Source organism: Heterodontus francisci, chromosome 36 (assembly GCF_036365525.1).
Source record: "Heterodontus francisci isolate sHetFra1 chromosome 36, sHetFra1.hap1, whole genome shotgun sequence".
Lineage (NCBI taxonomy): Eukaryota > Metazoa > Chordata > Chondrichthyes > Heterodontiformes > Heterodontidae > Heterodontus > Heterodontus francisci.
In genome coordinates, this window is record NC_090406.1 from 16,486,404 (window position 1) to 16,504,115 (window position 17,712).

Sequence of the window (17,712 nt, forward strand, 5' to 3'; positions counted from 1 at the left end):
CAGCACACAGTGGCAGCAGTGCGTACTATCTACAAGATGCACTGCGACAGTAGCTTCTAAACTCGTGACCTCTACTACCTAGAAGAACAAGAGCAGCAAGCACAAGGGAACACCATCACCATTCACTGATTCATGGACTGGGAAAGGGGGAGGTGCAGCGTGACCTGGGTCTCCTTGTGCACCAATCACTGAAAGTAAGCATACAGATGCAGCAGGCAGTTAAGGGCAAATGGTATGTTGGCCTTCATAGCGAGAGGATTCGAGTACATGAGCAAGGATGTCTTGCTGCAATTATACAAGGCCTTGGTGAGACAATATCTGGAGTAATGTGTGCAGTTTTGGTCTCCTTATCTGAGGAAGGATGTTCTAGCTATGGAGGCAGTGCAGCGAAAGTTCACCTGTGATTCCTGGGATGGCAGGACTGACGTATGAAGAGAGATTGGGTTGATTAGGCTTGTATTCGCCAGAGTTTAGAAGAATGAGATGGGATCTCATAGAAACCTACAAAATTCTAACAGGACTGGACAGACTAGATGCAGGAAGGATGTTCCCAATGGCGGAAGAGTCCAGGACGAGGGGTCACAATCTAAGGATAAGGGGTAAGCCATTTAGCACTGAGATGAGGAGGGATTTCTTCACCCAGAGAGTGGTGAATCTGTGGAATTCTCTACCACAGAAAGCAGTTGAGGCCAAATCATTAAATACTTTCAAGAAAGAGTTAGATATAGTTCTTAGGGCTAAAGGAATCAAGGGATACGAGGAGAAAGCAGGAACAGGGTACTGAGTTTGGACGATCAGCCATGATCGTATTGAATGGCGGTGCAGGCTCGAAGGGACGAATGACCTACTCCTGCTCCTATGTTTCTGTTTCAATACCCCTCCAAGCCACACACCATCTTAACTTAGAACTATATCGCCGTTTCCTCAGTCACTGAATCAAAAACCTGGAACTCCCTTCCTAACAGCATGGGTGTACCTACACCACAGGGACTGCAAGAATTCAAGAAGGTGGCTCATCACCACCTTCTCAAGGGCAGTTGGGGATGGTAAGAAGTACTGGCTTTGCCAATGATACTCACATCCCATAATGAATTCAAGAGAAAAGTGGAAGCTGACCTTATGTTTTCAGGTGATGCTGCCAAATGATGTACATGAGGGGTCCAACGTTAGAATTTTTAGAGTACACCAGAGGTGACTCAATGACAGAGGAGGAAAAGTGAAAGTGCATCATCCTGTACACAAAATTCTGGCTAGTCAGTGCAGCTAATGGGAAAAGGCGGAAAAAACATTGCCACAATAAATGCATTAAGCCTTCCTGCCAGTACTCAGTAATACATACATAAAAAAATACATACAACAGATTTCAAGACTGGTTTCAGGTCATCATACCCAGACTCGAGGACAAAACAACAGCCTCGACACGTTTATCTTTAACTTTTTCTCTAAGACGATAAGTGTGACTCATTATTTTAATGAGGCTAAAAATCACTATTGTTAATGTTATCATGCAAACACAACGTGCTTATATTAAATTTTCCTATTTTAAGAAGTAGCTAAAATCTATGCTGAATAAGCAAAGAACTTGAATGAGTACCTTAAGTATTTGTACCATACTCAAGATGTCTGATATCCAATATAGTCAGTTCGAATCCAAAAGAGATTTTAACGCGGGGAGAGATAAAACATCAAATTAACTACAGTTGTGTTTAAATTCAATTCTAGTTGGATTCCTTGAGCATGTATCACACCATATTTCTAACACACTTAACTTCCTGTAGTAGATGGTCTATGGATTCCACTTGCCAACAGGCATTTAAGATTTTTATATCAATTGTGAAAAAGCTACAAAAAGTATACTCAGAGCTCATGAATCTAATCATCCACTGAGGAAATCTCATCAATGGCTGCTGTTTTCCAATGTCCAATTATTGCAAGATAAATTTCTAGGTTATCATGAGAAAATATTTTATTGAGGCCTCAGAACAGATGCATGGTGCACAGGTGAAACCTACACTGCTGCAGTCGATGTACATTGTTCACTGGGCTATTTTGTTCCAATTGCTCACCAATGGGAATGTACAAGGAAGATTTAGAACAATTTACAGTACAAGTGTCCTTGTGATATTTTTCTGATTTTTACAATTGCTGCTTACCTCTTGATCACACAAGATTTGCAGTTTTCCATGCGTCCCATACACTCCAATGCTGCCATATAGCAGTCCAAATTAGGCTTCAGTCCTGCTTCTTCCACCAGGCTGAAAAGCTTGCCAATCTGATTTAATGAACCCTGCAAGCAAATATTTGAGGTTATTTTCCTGATGTTAACCTTTCCTGACCACTTGTGCTATTCTTTGGCCAGATAAAAAGGAGGGGAACATTGGCACGATAAATGAAATAGTTGTAAAAAGACAGCTACTAGGATGTGGAGCAAAATGCCAAAATAAATATAAATGAGATGTAACAGAGAAAAATGGACAAGAAAAAAAAAAATCGCAAATGTGATTTTAAAAAAAAAAAGAAAAACAGTGGTAACATTCAAACTGACAACTGAACAGATGTTCACTTCTGAGGAGCTTCCAAATGATAGTGGGTTGTTGAACTGCCAGATTAAGTAAAATTTCAATTTTTCCTCAATGAGGCTGGGCCAGTGACAAACAATGGCCCTAACCTCTGCATTTCCAAACTACTTTTGCCAAACGCTTGAAGAGCATTAATTAGATCAAAAAGCATGAGTGATCATCCTGACCTAGATTACACTGTTACCTTCCCCTCACTCTTTTCTGAAATGTTGTGTTCATCAGGGTGAGGGATGTTAGTGCTGGAAAATGGAACCCTTTCCTCTTGCAATACCCAGTGTCAGCATCGCAAACCCCAAGGTCAGGTATGGCGAGGTTAGATATCGAATGAACCTCCCTCTACTCTGCCCCAACAATGTATCTCAAAATCGTTCCTCAGAAAAGCGCTACCTGTTGCACCAATGAGAGAGGTATCTAACCTCATCCTACCTGACCTTGGGGTTTGTGGTGCTGATATTAGATATTGCAGGAAGAAAATGTCGCATTTCCACATCAGATATTCTGTGGCCTCTGTTCGTGAAATTATGAATGCAAAACAATGGGCACAATGCACAATTACTGTGGACTCTTGACCACTAAGACCTGAATTGTAGTTAACAAAATCAAATTCACATACAGAACAGCAGCAGTTTGAAAAACACATGAAGCTAGAGTGCTGTCAATAAATTTGGTGTTCATAAAATCAAACAGAAGAACCCAGGAACAGTACTTCAGAGTAAGGGTCACAAATTTTATTTATAAGTCTACTAACCTTTTTAGCCCATATATGCATTAAAACACTGTAAATCTTAATATTCAACTGCTTCCGGCGAGTAAGAATCCGGTGATGAAACATGATGCATTGATGAGCTCTGTCCAGATCATTGATGAATGCACAAGCCTCGACGTAGGATAAAATATTCCGCTGGGCGTCACCGTATTTGTTGCCTTCTTCATCTTCAAGCAGTTTAGTAGAAGATTCCCATTTGTTAAGCTGTTGGTCGAGGTTTTCCACTTCAGCAAGAACAGCTTCCACAGAAAAATCATATAATGCATCAGACTTTGTATCTGGATGAACTGCATGTGGATTACTCATTACTGAAGGACTGACTCTGTGCCCTGCCTGAGTCTTTGCAGCATTGTCTTTTGCTGTACTTTTTCTGCCAGTTCCAGTGGACTTAGCACCAGTAACAATTTTAGGGGTGGACAACGGCAGAGATTCTTTCATTTTTTTCACAACATTAAGTTGTCTCCTGGTTTTATTGCGTTTTTCCTTGTCTAATTTTTCAATCCATTTGCTAGGAGCTGAGGTAGTTTTTGGAACTATTGTTTCTACGTGACATTTTTTGCCCATCTGTTCTTCAGCTGCTTTTTCTTTTACGAGAGCTGCAGTGTTCAGTGTAACAGATTTTTTAAATTCCCTAGCCGGCAGAAAAGTAAGATTCTTTGACCCAGCGTGACTTTCTAGATGAGTTACATTTATTTGGTTCACAAACTGTACCTCTGTACATTTCACTTCAGTCACGTTATCTGCCTGCAGTTGCTGCATTCTAGCTTTGAGAACTGCCATTTGGAGTAGAAACAAGGAAATAAAAAGATGAAATTAGAAACTTTCATCAGATAATGTAGAAATACATACTTCAAGATAAAAGAGGCCAATAAAATAATTGACATGATTGAACAAAATGCATATTATATACGCACACTTAATAGGAGACAACTCCTGTACTTGCCAACTAAAAATACTATGACCCACATGTATAACGCCCCATTCAAGAGCATGGCTTGCCAAAGCAGGAAATCCAATTTTAACAAACTACTCTGTCACTATTGTGCGTAAGGGAACAAGAAACCAGTAGCACGAAAGATGGGGACATGAGACTGGAGCTTAAGAAAGTGGAACAGGAGACCAGGTTCCTGAGAAAGTGGAGCACGAAACTTGTAGCAGGAGAAAAGAAAGCAAAGGACCAGGAGCAGTAGGCTGGTAGTCAGAAAGAATCAAGTAATGCTGGACAGCCCAAGAGAGACAGGTGAGCTAGACTGGCTGAGGAAATGAGTGTCCTTCCAGAGTGGGCTACAATTCAATACAATACTTCCCAACACACAAACTATCACGCCTCAAATTTCCTACCTTATACACAACTACAGCTATCAGCTTTTACCTGCTTTAAAAACAATTGTAAGCAGGTATTTATTTTACAGACAGGAGCAGAAAAGCCTGGGAATTTACAAATCTTTATTCTGTTTACAATAAAAAGTTTAGTTACAACAAAACACTTTAGAAATTGAATGGCTACAGTTTGTAGTTCAGATCATTAGCAGTAATACATGAGTAAGGAATTTTTTAATTACAGCTTACAACATTTTAAAATAAAGTGATCTAATCATTGCATTAATGTAAATTTCAACCATTTGAAGTATTTGTTTTGGAAGTAAAACGTTTTGACTTTGGCATGAATGCAGGGAGTCCTGTGAAAGATAGTTCCTAGTAATCCAGAAACCAAAACGCACTCCTGAAACATGTCCATTTCCTCTTCCCTTCAATATTCTCTCTCCACACTTACCCTGTAACAGATGAGCTCTCTCACAGGTTTGATTTTTTCCATCATCCTTCTTAGGGATAATAGAAGAGTAATTTCTTCTGAAGAAACCCCAAGGCTGCTCTGAAAGATCAATTGCAAGCATTTTTAGCTACATTGTCCATACAAATCAAGAATATCCACCAATAGCTATTAATCATATTTATCTGTTCAGAACATTACAGAACAAATACAAAACTAATGTGGAGCCCTCATTTGTGACATTAGTTCAGCTTTTTTCTACAGTATACTTAATATTGCCACTTTACTAGAAGGAAAGTGCCTGGATATTCACAAATTGAATTAGTCACTGATTTAGTATGCCATTTTCACTGTGTCCCTTCAATAATAAAAGAGCTGGCATCTATATGTTTAAAAAATAAGACGGGAATTTCTATGGCGCCTTTTATGACCTCAGGACATCTCAAAGCAGCTACAGCCGATGAGGTACCTTTGAAGTGCAGTCACTGTTGGAACATAGAAAACGCGGCAGTCAATTTGTGCACAGCAAGCTCCTACAAACAGCAATGTAATAATGACTAGATAATCTCTTTGTGAGATGCTGGTTGAGGATAAATATTGGCCAGGACGCCAGGGATAACTACCTTTTTCTTCTTCAAAATAGAACAGGATCTTTTACATCCACTTTGGAGAGCAGACAGGGCTTCGGTTTAATGCTTTAACCAAAAGACGGCGCCTGAACAGTGCAACACTGCCTCAGCACAGCACTGGCCTGTCAGCCTTAGATTTTTGTGCTTCTGACCCAGAGGCAAGAGTGCTACCAACTGAGCTGTGGCTGGCGACTGAAAATGGATTGATTATACATGCAAACATAGCTTTTCAAGCAACTTCTGATTTCAGAATAAATAGGACAGGACATATATCTGCCACCCCCAGCCACCCCCCCCCTTGGTAGTAATATTTTACTGGATAATGCACAAACGTCACAGCCCTAGAATGGTATAAAAAGAAAAAATGAATTGAGAAAAAAAACTGATGGCAACTACAGGAAATGTGGTACATCATAATATGACATCTGTCAAGTTTGGCTGCTGCTATATCATTTCTCCTGCCTGCAACATTGCACTCGTGGCAATGTGAATTTTGATACCAAAAAAACATTTGTTTGCAGCATGATATTCTGAGGCAGGCATATAGATGAGACCAGTTTAAAAATTAAATACAGAGATACCCAAAATAAGCAATGAAAGTATGTGAAAATAATTCCTGGCTAACATATTTCAATAGGCTGAGCAACACAATATAGAATAAGATGTAGTTATGATCGATTTGACATTCCAACACCAACTATAATTATATATTAAAAAACACAATTAATTGTCATAATTTTGCTCACATAACTCATCTTTAAAGTAATACAATAGTTATAAACCAGTTTAGGATGTGAAAGGCACATTATAAATTCAAGTTACTCTTTCCTTTGGGCACACAGTGAAATATTCACTGGTAGGGCAAATACTATGTGTAGCACTGAAGTCAGATGACTGGGGGCTGAACATCAAGAACCTGCTGCATCATCTCAACATCTTTGGATTTCAATAAGTTGTTGCTCCATTTATCTTTTCATTTGGACAAAGTATTTGCAACAATTCAATCAGAAAATTAACAAAAATGGTTTTAAAAATGGTTTGTACAGAGTGGTAGAAACTATTATATAATCTCTATGGTGGAGATATTTTTACAGGGAGTGGGGAACCAATGTTCCCTTTAAAATTAAGTTGTTGTGCACAGCTAGCTTTCTCAGCGTGCAGTCCCGTTATACATATTTTTGCACAGCCCCGTTAGTTATCACGGAATATGGCCTGTGCGGTACCTTCCAGGCTGCTGCACTGCCATACAACCACGCAGCTTAACAGGAACATTGGTAGGGACCATGAATAACAAGTAAATTAAAAACATGTCATCTTTATCCTCATTATCATGGCCCTGCTGATATCACAACAGTACCATTTTGGGCCAACCATCAAGATCACCACCTCCCCCCCCTTCAAGTCTAAATCAGGGGACACGATCACTGACCAACGCAAGCAAATGGAACGCTGGGTGGAGCACTACCTAGAACTGTACTCCAGGGAAAATGTTGTCACTGATACCGCCCTCAATGCAGCCCAGCCTCTGCCAGTCATGGACGAGCTGGACGAACAGCCAACAAAATCGGAACTCAGTGATTCTCTATCCAGTTGAAAAAAGCCCCTGGAAAGGACGGCATTACCCCTGAAATAATCAAGACTGCCAAGCCTGCTATACTCTCAGCACTCCATGAACTGCTTTGCCTGTGCTGGGATGAGGGAGCAGTACCACAGGACATGCGCGATGCCAATTTCATCACCCTCTATAAGAACAAGGGTGACCGCAGTGACTGCAACAACTACTGTGGAATCTTCCTGCTCAGCATAGTGCGGAAAGTCTTCACTCGAGTAGTTTTAAACAGACACCAGAAGCTGGCTGCGCATGTCTACCCTGAGGCACAGCGTGGCTTTCGAGCAGAGAGATCCACCATTGACATGCTGTTCTCCCTTCGCCAGTTACAGGAGAAATGCCGCGAACAATAGATGACCCTCTACGTTGCTTTCATTGATTTCACCAAAGCCTTTGACCTCGTCAGCAGACGTGGTCTCTTCAGACTACTAGCAAGGATCAGATGTCCACCAAAGCTACTAAGTACCATCACCTCATTCCATGACAAAATGAAAGGCACAATTCAGCACAGCGGTGCCTCATCAGACCCCTTTCCTATCCTGGGTGGCGTGAAACAAGGCGGTGTTTTCGCACCTACACTGTTTGGGATCTTCTTCTCCCTGCTGCTCTCACATGCAATCAAGTCTTCAGAAGAAGGAATTTTCCTCCACACAAGATCAGATGGCATGTTGTTCAACCTTGCCCGTCTTAGAGCGAAGACCAAAGTATGGAAAGTCATCAGGGAACTCCTCTTTGCTGACGATGCTGCAGTAACATCCCACACAGAACAGTGTCTGCAGAGACTCCGACAGGATTGCGCCTGCCTGTAACGAATTTGGCCTAACCATCAGCCTCAAGAAAACGAACATCGTGGGATAGGACGCCAGAAATGCTCCAGCCATCAATATCGGCGACCACGTTCTGGAAGTGGTTCAAGAGTTCACCTACCTAGACTCAACTATCAGCAGTAACCTGTCTCTCGATGCAGAAATCAACAAGTGCATGGGAAAGGTGTCCGCTGCTATGTCCAGACTGGCCAAGAGGATGTGGGAAAATGGCGCACTGACACGGAACACAAAAGTCCAAGTGTTTAAAGCCTGTGTCCTCAGTACCTTGCTCTATGGCAGCGAGGCCTGGACAATGTTTGTCAGCCAAGAGCAATGTCTCAATTCATTCCACCTTCGCTGCCTCCGGAGAATCATTGACATCAAGTGGCAGGACCGTAGCTCCAACGCAGAAGCCCTCGAGGTGGCTAACATCCCAAGCATATATACCCTACATAGCCAGCGGCGCTTGAGATGCCTTGTCCATGTGAGCCGCATGAAAGATGGCAGGATCCCCAAGGACACATTGTACAGCGAGCTCGTCACTGGTATCAAACCCACCGGCCGTCCATGTCTCCACTTTATAGACGTCTGCAAACGTGACATGAGGTCCTGTAACACTGACGACAAGTCGTGGGAGTCAATTGCCAGTGATCGCCAGAACTGGCGTACAGCCATAAAAGTGGGGACAAAGAGTGGCGAGTCAAAGAGACTTCGCAGTTGGCAGGAAGAAAGACAGAAGTGCAAGGAGAGTGTCAACTGTGTAACAGCCCCGACAACCAATTTTATCTGCAGCGCCTGTGGAAGAGTCTGTCACACTAGAATTGGCCTTTATAGCCACTCCAGGCGCTGCTTCACAAACCACTGACCACCTCCAGGCGCTTACCCATTGTCTCTCGACACAAAGCGGCCAAAGAAGAAGAAAGAAGACAATTCTTATGAGTGGAGAAAGTTGACTTATGCTCAGCAATCTCACTACTTATGATGAACAATTGCATGACCATGGGAAGGCTGGTGCCAAAGTTCCATGCATGCGCACTGAAACTTCTGCACAGACAGTGACTCATATTACTTCTTGTATTTATTACTTTTCTCAAAGTGGAAAGGGATAACGGACAGTGATTTCTTTTAAAATCAGAAACTGAAAGGAGGAAGCATAAGTATTTTAAAGGAATGGCAAATAAAAACATGATCATACAGCTGCTACAAAGAACTTAAACACGGTGCCACACTTTTTAAGTCATTGATTAGAAGGGAGCATAAACTAGTGTACATTACAGATCAGTATAGTCAAAGAATGAGAGATAGTTTGATCGTGTTTCTGGAAACGAAGACAAGACATTACCAATAAGACAATCAAACATATTTCGAAAACAGCCAATGCATTGCTGACATCAGTACTGTAGTCTTTTTGAAATAAAGACTATAGCTGTAATAGTTCTTAAAATGGACTTTGATAAAGATTTGAAAATAATCAGGGAAAGGAACAGAACTGTGGATAACTTTGAGTGGGTGCAGGTGGGTCAGCTGTCCTGTTAAATTGAAGCATTCTATGAATGTCAAATCTAACCCAGGGACTAGAGTTATAACACCTTGCATTAAAAATCTGAAGAATCAGCCAAGGCATACCACTAAAAATGATGAATTTAAAGAAAAATTGATAAATATTTCAAACCTATTGAAAAGAAAAAACAGACTTCCTTTATATTAACAAAGCGCATCAAAATAACAGACTTTCATTAACACAACCTCAATTGGAGTCAAACCTGCTCTTTTACAACAATTTACATTTATATAGCGCCTTTAACACAGGAAAGCATTCCGAGGCACTTCACAGGATCAAACAAAATTTGTTACCGAGCCAGTTGAGGAAATATTAAGATAGTTAACCAACAGAGATAGGTTTAAAGAGGCATCTTAAAGTGGGGGGGGGGGAGGGGGGCAGTGGTGTTGGTCGAGAGGGTCAGGGAGGAAATTCTACAGCTTCGGGCTCAGGCATCCGAAAACACAGCCACCAATGGCGAAATGATTAAAATAAGAAATACTCAATAAGCCAGAATTAGAGGAGTGCAAAGATCCCGGAAGCTTGAAGGACTGCAGGAGGTTACAGAGATACAGTAGGGCGAGGTTATAGAGAATTTTAAAATTGAGGCATTGCTGGACCTGGAGCCAATGTAGGTCAGTGAGCATAAAGTTGATGAATTAACAGGTCATGGTGTAAGCTAGTAGAATACAAGCAACAGAGTTTTGGCTCAACTCAAGTTTATGGAGAGGAGAAGATGGGAGAGCGGCCAGGAGTACATTGGAATAATCAACTCTACAGGTAACAATGGCATGGATGAGGGCTTCAGCACATGAGCTAAGGTAGGAGTGGGGTCAGCTAAACTTACAGAGGTGAAATCGGCAGTCTTAGTGATGGTACAGATAAGCGGTCAGAAGCTCAGCTCAGGGTCAAATATGATCGCAAGGTTGCAAACAGGCTGGTTCAGCCTCAGACAATTGCCAGGGAGAGCGATGGAGTTGGTAGTTAGAAAAGAGTGTTTCTGACCGAGACTGAAAACGATGGCTTCTGTCTTCCTCATATTTCATTGGAGAAAATTTCTGCTCATCCAGTCCTGGAAGTCAGATAGCTCATTAATATCCATTTAGAAGGGATTGTGAATATAAAGCTCACTCCTGACATTTCCATGCTGTTGGCAGCTGAGGGAAAAAAAAGGATCTCCCCCCCCCCACCAAACAAACAAGGTATGACGGCCTATTGCGGCTCAGTGGGCGATAATGGAAGGGTTTTTCTGCAGCATCTCTGGGTGAAGCGCCGGATGCACATGGAGCCCCAACCCTCTGTGACACCCCTCCCCCCTCGATCGGGCTCGGTTTAACTTCAGTGGAGCCACGGCCTTTACCTGAGCTTCTAGCGGGATGTCTCCTAAGCTGAAGGCAACGGTGACAGCCCGAAGGGAGAAAGAACACCTCCCTCAAGGTGGCGGGACCGGGGTTCCGGGAAGAGCAGAGCCTCAGCAGCAACATCACCTTTCTTCTCTAGGGCGCCATCTTGGTTGTTAGTGTCCGGCCCCTCGCAGGAGCCACCGCGCATGCGTGTGCTTCCGCAATGCACGATGGGAATCGAGGCCAAATCGCTGGGAACTACAACTCCCAGGAGGCCTTGCGCGTAATGTAACACGTGGACCAAGTGCAGGCGGAGTGAGTATCAGGAGCACTGGGAAAGGTTGAAGAGGGTGGTTTAAGATCACAAGTCCATTTAAACACAATGTTTCCTACATTATAAGAGTGACTAACCAAGCCCCTTTCTGCTCTGTGGACATAAACAATCCCATGACACTATTTCCTGGTCAATATGCATCCCTAAACCAGCACCCAAAAACAGGTACAAAATTAAAAAATACTGCAGATGTTGGAAATCTGAAACAAAAACAGAAAATGCTGGAAATACTCTCCTTGGTTTTGCACCATGAGACCTTTAGTCATTTAATCTGTCCTGCCCTCCACCCCACAGACCTCTTTTGTTCCTGATCTTCGCTCCTCCCCCCTTTCATTTGCTTAAAACCTATTACATTTCTAACATCTGCCAGTTCCAATGAAAGGTCACACAGACCTGAAACAGAATCACAGAATTGTTACAGCACAGAAGGAGGCCATTTGGTCCATTGTGTCTGTACCAGCTCTCCCGAGTGAGTAATTTATTTAGTGCCACTCCCCCACCTTCTCCCCAAGACCCTGCACATTCTTCCTTTTCTGATAATTATCTAATTCCCTCTTGAATGCCTCGACTGAACCTGCCTGCACCTCACTCTCTGGCAGTGCATTCCAGATCCTAACCACTCTGCGTGAAAAAGTTTTTCTTCATGTCGTCATTGCTTCCTTTGCCAATTACTTTAAATCTGTGCCCTCTCGTTCTTGTTCCTTTCATGAGTGGGAACAGTTTTTCCCCATCTATTAGGAACATAGGAGCAGGAGTAGGCCATTCAGCACACCGAGACTGCTCTGCCATTCAATTAGATCATGGCAGATGATCTACCTCAACACCACTTTCCCACGCTATCTCCATATCCCTTGATGTCATTAGTCTCCAGAAATCTATCAATTTCTGTCTTAAACATGCTCAATGATTGAACCTCCACAGCCCTCTGGGGTAGAGAATGCCAAAGAATCACCACCCTGGACTCTGTCCAGACCCCTAATGATTTTGAATACCTCTATCAAATCTCCTCTCAGCCTTCTCTTCTCCAAGGTAAACAGTCCCAACTTCTCCAAACAATCTTCATAAATGTTGTTCCTCATCCCGGGAACCATTCTCGTGAATCTTTTCTGAAATGTTAACTCTGTTTTTCTCTCTACAGATGCTGCCTGACCTGCTGAGGTTTTCCTGCATTTTCTGTTTTTGTCCCGTGGCATTATTTCCTGGTCAATATTCATCCTTAAACCAACACCTAAAAAGGAGAAGGATACAAAGGCAAAATATTGCACGTGCGATCACTCAAACTGAGCTCCAGATCATTGTTAAGTCCTTCTCCAAAGCATATGAGAAAATGGGTCTTTCACTAAACACTTGGAAAACAAAGGTCCTCTTCCAAGCAGCTCCCACAGAACAACACCTCACCTTGTCAATCAAGATCAAGGGTGAGATCCTGGAAAATGTGGGCCATTTTCCATATCTTGGGAGCCTCCTCTCGGCGATGGCAGACATAGACAACGAGGTTCATCACCACCTCCATGTGCCAACTTAGTCTTTGGCCAACTGAAAAAGAGAGTATTTGAAGATCAGGATCTCAAACCGTCAGTAAGATTATGGTTTACTGGGCAGCAGTGATCCCTGAACTACTGTATGCTTCGGAGACTTGGTCGCAGCATGCAGGCACCTCAAAGCACTGGAGAAGTACCACCAGAGGGGCCTCCACAAGTTCTTCCAAATCCGGTGGCAAGAAAGGTGGTCCAACAGCAGCGTCCTGTCCAAACCAACCTGTCCAGCATTGGGGCACTAATTACTCAAAACCAGCTCCGCTGGTTGGATATGTCATCCGCATGCCTGGCACCAGACTCCCGAAGCAGCTGTTGTACCCGTTCTACTCAGAACATGCAGCAGGAGACTCATTGGAGGACAGCAGAAATGCTTTAGAGATGTCCTCAAAGCATCGCTGAAGAGATTAGACATCTCCATTGACTTGTGGGAGTCCCTGGCTCGTGATTATCCTAGATGGAGGAAGCTAATTCGGGGAGGCATTGTACACCTTGAGGGACTTCGTCGGGAACATACGGAGGCGAAGTTGTGGCGTCGGAAGGAGTGCACAAACCTCCAAACTACTCATCTACCTGCCCCTTCAAGCATCACCTGCCTCTCAAGTGGCAGAGTCCGCAGATCACGCATTGGACTTATCAGCCATCTCAGAACCCATTGAACTGGAGTGGAAGCAAGTCATCATCAGTCCTGAGGGACTGCCTGTAAAGGACCTAAGGTGTGTTGCAGCCAATCAAGTACTGTTGCAATCACTGTTGTAAAGTGATGTCGTAAAGTGACGAAATGCGACAGCCAACTTACGCACAGCAAAGTCCCACAAACAGCAATAAGATAATGAACCCAACCATCTTCAGCTGCTTCATCAATGACCTTCCTTCAATCATAAGGTCATAATTGGGGATGTTCGCTGATGATTACACAATGTTCAGCACCATTCGCGACTCCTCAAATACTGAAGCAGTCTGTGTAGAAATGCAGCAAGACCTGGACAATATCCAGGCTTGGGCTGATAAGTGGCAAGTAACATTTGTGCCACACAAGTGCCAGGCAATGACCATCTCCAACAAGAGAGAATCTAACCATCTCCCCTTGACATTCAATGGCATTACCATTGCTGAATCCCCCACTATCAACATCCTAGGGGCTACCAATGACCAGAGACTGAACTGGAGTAGCCATATAAATACTGTGGCTACAAGAGCAGGTCAGAGGCTAGGAATCCTGCGGCGAGTAACTCACCTCCTGAATCCCCAAAGCCTGTCCACCATCTACAAGGCACAAGTCAGGAGTGTGATGGAATACTCTCCACTTGCCTGGATGGGTGCAGCTCCAACAACAGTCAAGAAGCTCGACACCATCCAGGACAAAGCAGCCCGCTTGATTGGCACACCATCCACAAAGAACATTCACTCCCTCCACCATCGACGCATAGTGGCAGCAGTATGTACCATCTACAAGATGCACTGCAGCAATGCACCAAGGCTCCTTAGACAGCACCTTCCAAACCCGCGACCTCTACCACCTCGAAGGACAAGAGCAGCAGATGCATGGGAACATCACCACCTGTAAGTTCCCATCCAAGTCACACACCATCCTGACTTGGAACTATATCGTCGTTCCTTCACTGTCGCTGGGTCAAAATCCTGGAACTCCCTTCCTAACAGCACTGTGGGTGTACCTACCCCACATGGACTGCAGCGGTTCAAGAAGGCAGCTCACCACCACCTTCTCAAGGGCAATTAGGGATGGGCAATAAATGCTGACATAGCCAGTGATGCCCACATCCCATGAATGAATTAAAAAAAAGCTGATAATTGCTTTTAGGTGAAACGAAAAATGCTGGAAATACTTAGCAGGTCAGGCAGAATCTGTGGGGAGAGAAACAGAGTTAATGTTCCAATGAAAGGTCAATGGCCTGAAACATTAACTCTTTTGAACGTATCTTTCTATTCCCTTTTCTCTCTTGTACTTATCTAGTTTCCTTCTGAAAGCATGTAGCTGTGAACGCCAGTTCATGGATGCTTCAAATATTTATCTAAATTTCCTTTAAAACATTGCAATGGACTCTTCCTCAACTATTCCCTATGGCAAAAGTTTTCCAAACACCAATAACTCTACTTATCTATCACCTCACTCTCTTGATAATTTTATTGAATAGGTTGATGTTATTTTATCAATAACATTATAGACGCTAGAAATTCCATCCTCGCATTAAGATGGTCTGGATCAGACAGGAGCCAGCTCATCCCATAGGGCCTGAGATAGGACTCCATCCCCAAATCAATAATGTACAAAACTTGAAGAAAGGAGAAGGAAAGATTTCATTTGAAGCATGGATAAATGCAAGCCTGGAAAACTGCAGCTGCATTTGTACAGCATATGTAGAAAATGGCTGTTAAGTATTTAGTACTGTCTTTAACCAGGTGAGCACTAGGTGGCAGCATTGTTTGTAGTTGTGATATCTCAACAGCAGAGCGCTCAAGGCAAGGGACACATTTATTCCAAGCAAAAGTTCAGCACTTCGTGCTGCATTGATTAATGTACCTGCAGATTGCCATCCTCCTTTCTGAGTTGCTATGCATGGATGTATATGAATGGAAAAAATAAAAAAATTTTAAAGCACACAAAGGTCTGCAAAGTTTTAAAATTATACATGTAAAAATAATTCATATAGGTATCACTGAACAGCAGAGTTTGAAATGTTGAAATCTATAGCAAGTTATTAGGAACACAGGAATGGAAGGTGGCTATTTAACCCCTCAAGCCAGTTCCACCACTCAATGAGATCATGGCTGATCTGTGACCTAACTCCATATTCCCATCTTTGCTCCATATTCCTTAATACTTTTGGTTAACAAAAGCCTATCAAACTGTTTTAAATTTAACAATTGATTCATGTGGAAGAGAGTTCCAAACTTCTACCACCCTTTGTGTGTGTGGATGTGTTTCCTAATTTCACTCCTGAAAGGTCTGGCTCTAATTTCTGGACTATGCCTCTTAGTCCCCTTTGACCCTTCATTGAAGCCAATCTCAGATTATGACCAAATCGTAAAACACACGTTTTTGCTTGCTTTCCACTTACTGCTTCTATTAAATTTTCAATACTGTTATTTCCCGAACAAAACTGTTCACCTGATCCTTTTCTCCTTTCGTAATGACAGTGAATAAATGGTTTTGCGATTCTGCCAATAGGGGGTGCAGTTGCCGTGCGGCGAGAAACCAATTTCTTTTATTGTGAGCTGCAATGTTCTTCTGGGTCCGACCATAAAATGTATAGGAGTCTCAATTAGTCTTCCCACTGTATGTAATAGTCCTGCTAAGAGCTGACAAAAACCTCGCATTAGGCTTCAATTGTTATTCAGAACAGCATATAGGAGTATGTGATAACCTTGTACCTGTAACTGCAATGATTGAAATTATTAAATACTCAGAACCATAATCAACATAAAACTGACTCTTATTAGCAATTTTCTTTTTACTAAAGTAGTCTTCCTAACATGCTGACTACTATTTTTTCAAATAAATTTGTCAATCTCCCACCACAAATGGTGAGCCATGGTTAAAAGTGTTCTTTAGGTGAAGTCAGTTAAGAGGTTGGGGGATAACTGAGCCAGGCTGCACATCTGTAATTCATTCCCTCTTTTAAAGTCACACATCGTGCACTTATTTTTCAATAACACTTTGATTTTATATTACTATTCGATACGTAGCAAAACCAATGACAATTTAGAGAACAGATAAATAGAGTTGCAGCATAGGAGTTTGTCTGTTATACAGGCAGATGGAGTATGCTTTTATTTTGACACCACTGGTGGGAGGATGTTATTAAAGTGTGAAAAGTTTACACAGGCAATTTCCATTATAAATTTATAATGTGAAAGTTAACAGGAAGTGTGCAGACAAAATTTTTAACATATATTATAGATGTTTTACAATAGGGGGTTAATTGGCAAATGATTGAACTTCAAACATATCTGCATAAAATTAAGGAAATGATTTTCATTTCACTGCACATGTATCATTAAAATTAGAAGCAACACATTTAAAGCAGCTGCCTGAGGTTCCTGTTCAGTCAGGAAGGTTTGGATTCCTCTGTTTAATTCCGGCCTTTCTTCTTTCTAAAAGCTGCAGGTAAGTTCAAGATATTTCAACAAACCAAGGGGCTTGAGAGAAAGTTCTGATTGTTCAAAACTGTAAATGGACACCATAGTAAGATGCTTTAAATAGCTCAGTAATTCCCTGATCCATCTGTCTCAGTAACCGGAGAAACCAACAAGTATCGGAATCTCTCTTTCCGTTCACTCTGCTCGTCAGATGGGAGGTCATAAGAATCATAGAATTGAACAGGACAGAAGGAGGCCATTCGGCCCATTGAGTCTGTGTGGGCTCTTTTAAAGAGCTACCCATTAGCCCCACTACCTGCCCTTTCCCCATCGCCCTGCAAATTTTCTCCCCTTCAGGTTTTTATCCAATTCCCTTCCTCCACCCTTTCAGACAGTGCATTCCAGATCATAAGAATTCACTGGATAAAAAGCAATTCTCCTCATCTCACCCTAACTTTTGATCATTCCCAGCCCCATGTAATGAGTGGGAGAGGGGACTGAAGCACTCTTCTTTTGTAATTCATACATTTAAAAAAATCTTTTGTTTTCATACATTTGAAGGTCTGAACACCTTGCTAGATAAGGTGTGAATAAGATTCCAGTTCATCTCATTGTCCCGACTAGAAAACCAGTGTCACAATCAAGCTCTTCCATTTGGTTTTCTCCAAATGACAGAGATGTCATTTTACTTATCCCAAG

General features: G+C 42.4%; 1 protein-coding gene across 3 annotated transcripts in view; it reads right to left on the bottom strand.

Moving 5' to 3' along the window:
* The window catches only part of polrmt (polymerase (RNA) mitochondrial (DNA directed)), a 113,519-nt gene extending 102,285 nt beyond the window's left edge, over positions 1-11,234 (bottom strand). For all 3 annotated transcript variants that reach the window (XM_068016227.1, XM_068016228.1, XM_068016230.1), the window contains exons 1-4: positions 11,061-11,234; positions 5,120-5,218; positions 3,328-4,118; positions 2,154-2,287 (exon numbers count right to left, since the gene is read on the bottom strand). In XM_068016227.1, the coding sequence (XP_067872328.1) occupies positions 2,154-2,287; positions 3,328-4,118; positions 5,120-5,218; positions 11,061-11,184 (1,148 nt within the window). In that variant the 5' untranslated portion in view covers positions 11,185-11,234. The remainder of the gene's footprint in view (positions 1-2,153; positions 2,288-3,327; positions 4,119-5,119; positions 5,219-11,060) is intronic.
* Positions 11,235-17,712: the final 6,478 nt, after the last annotated feature.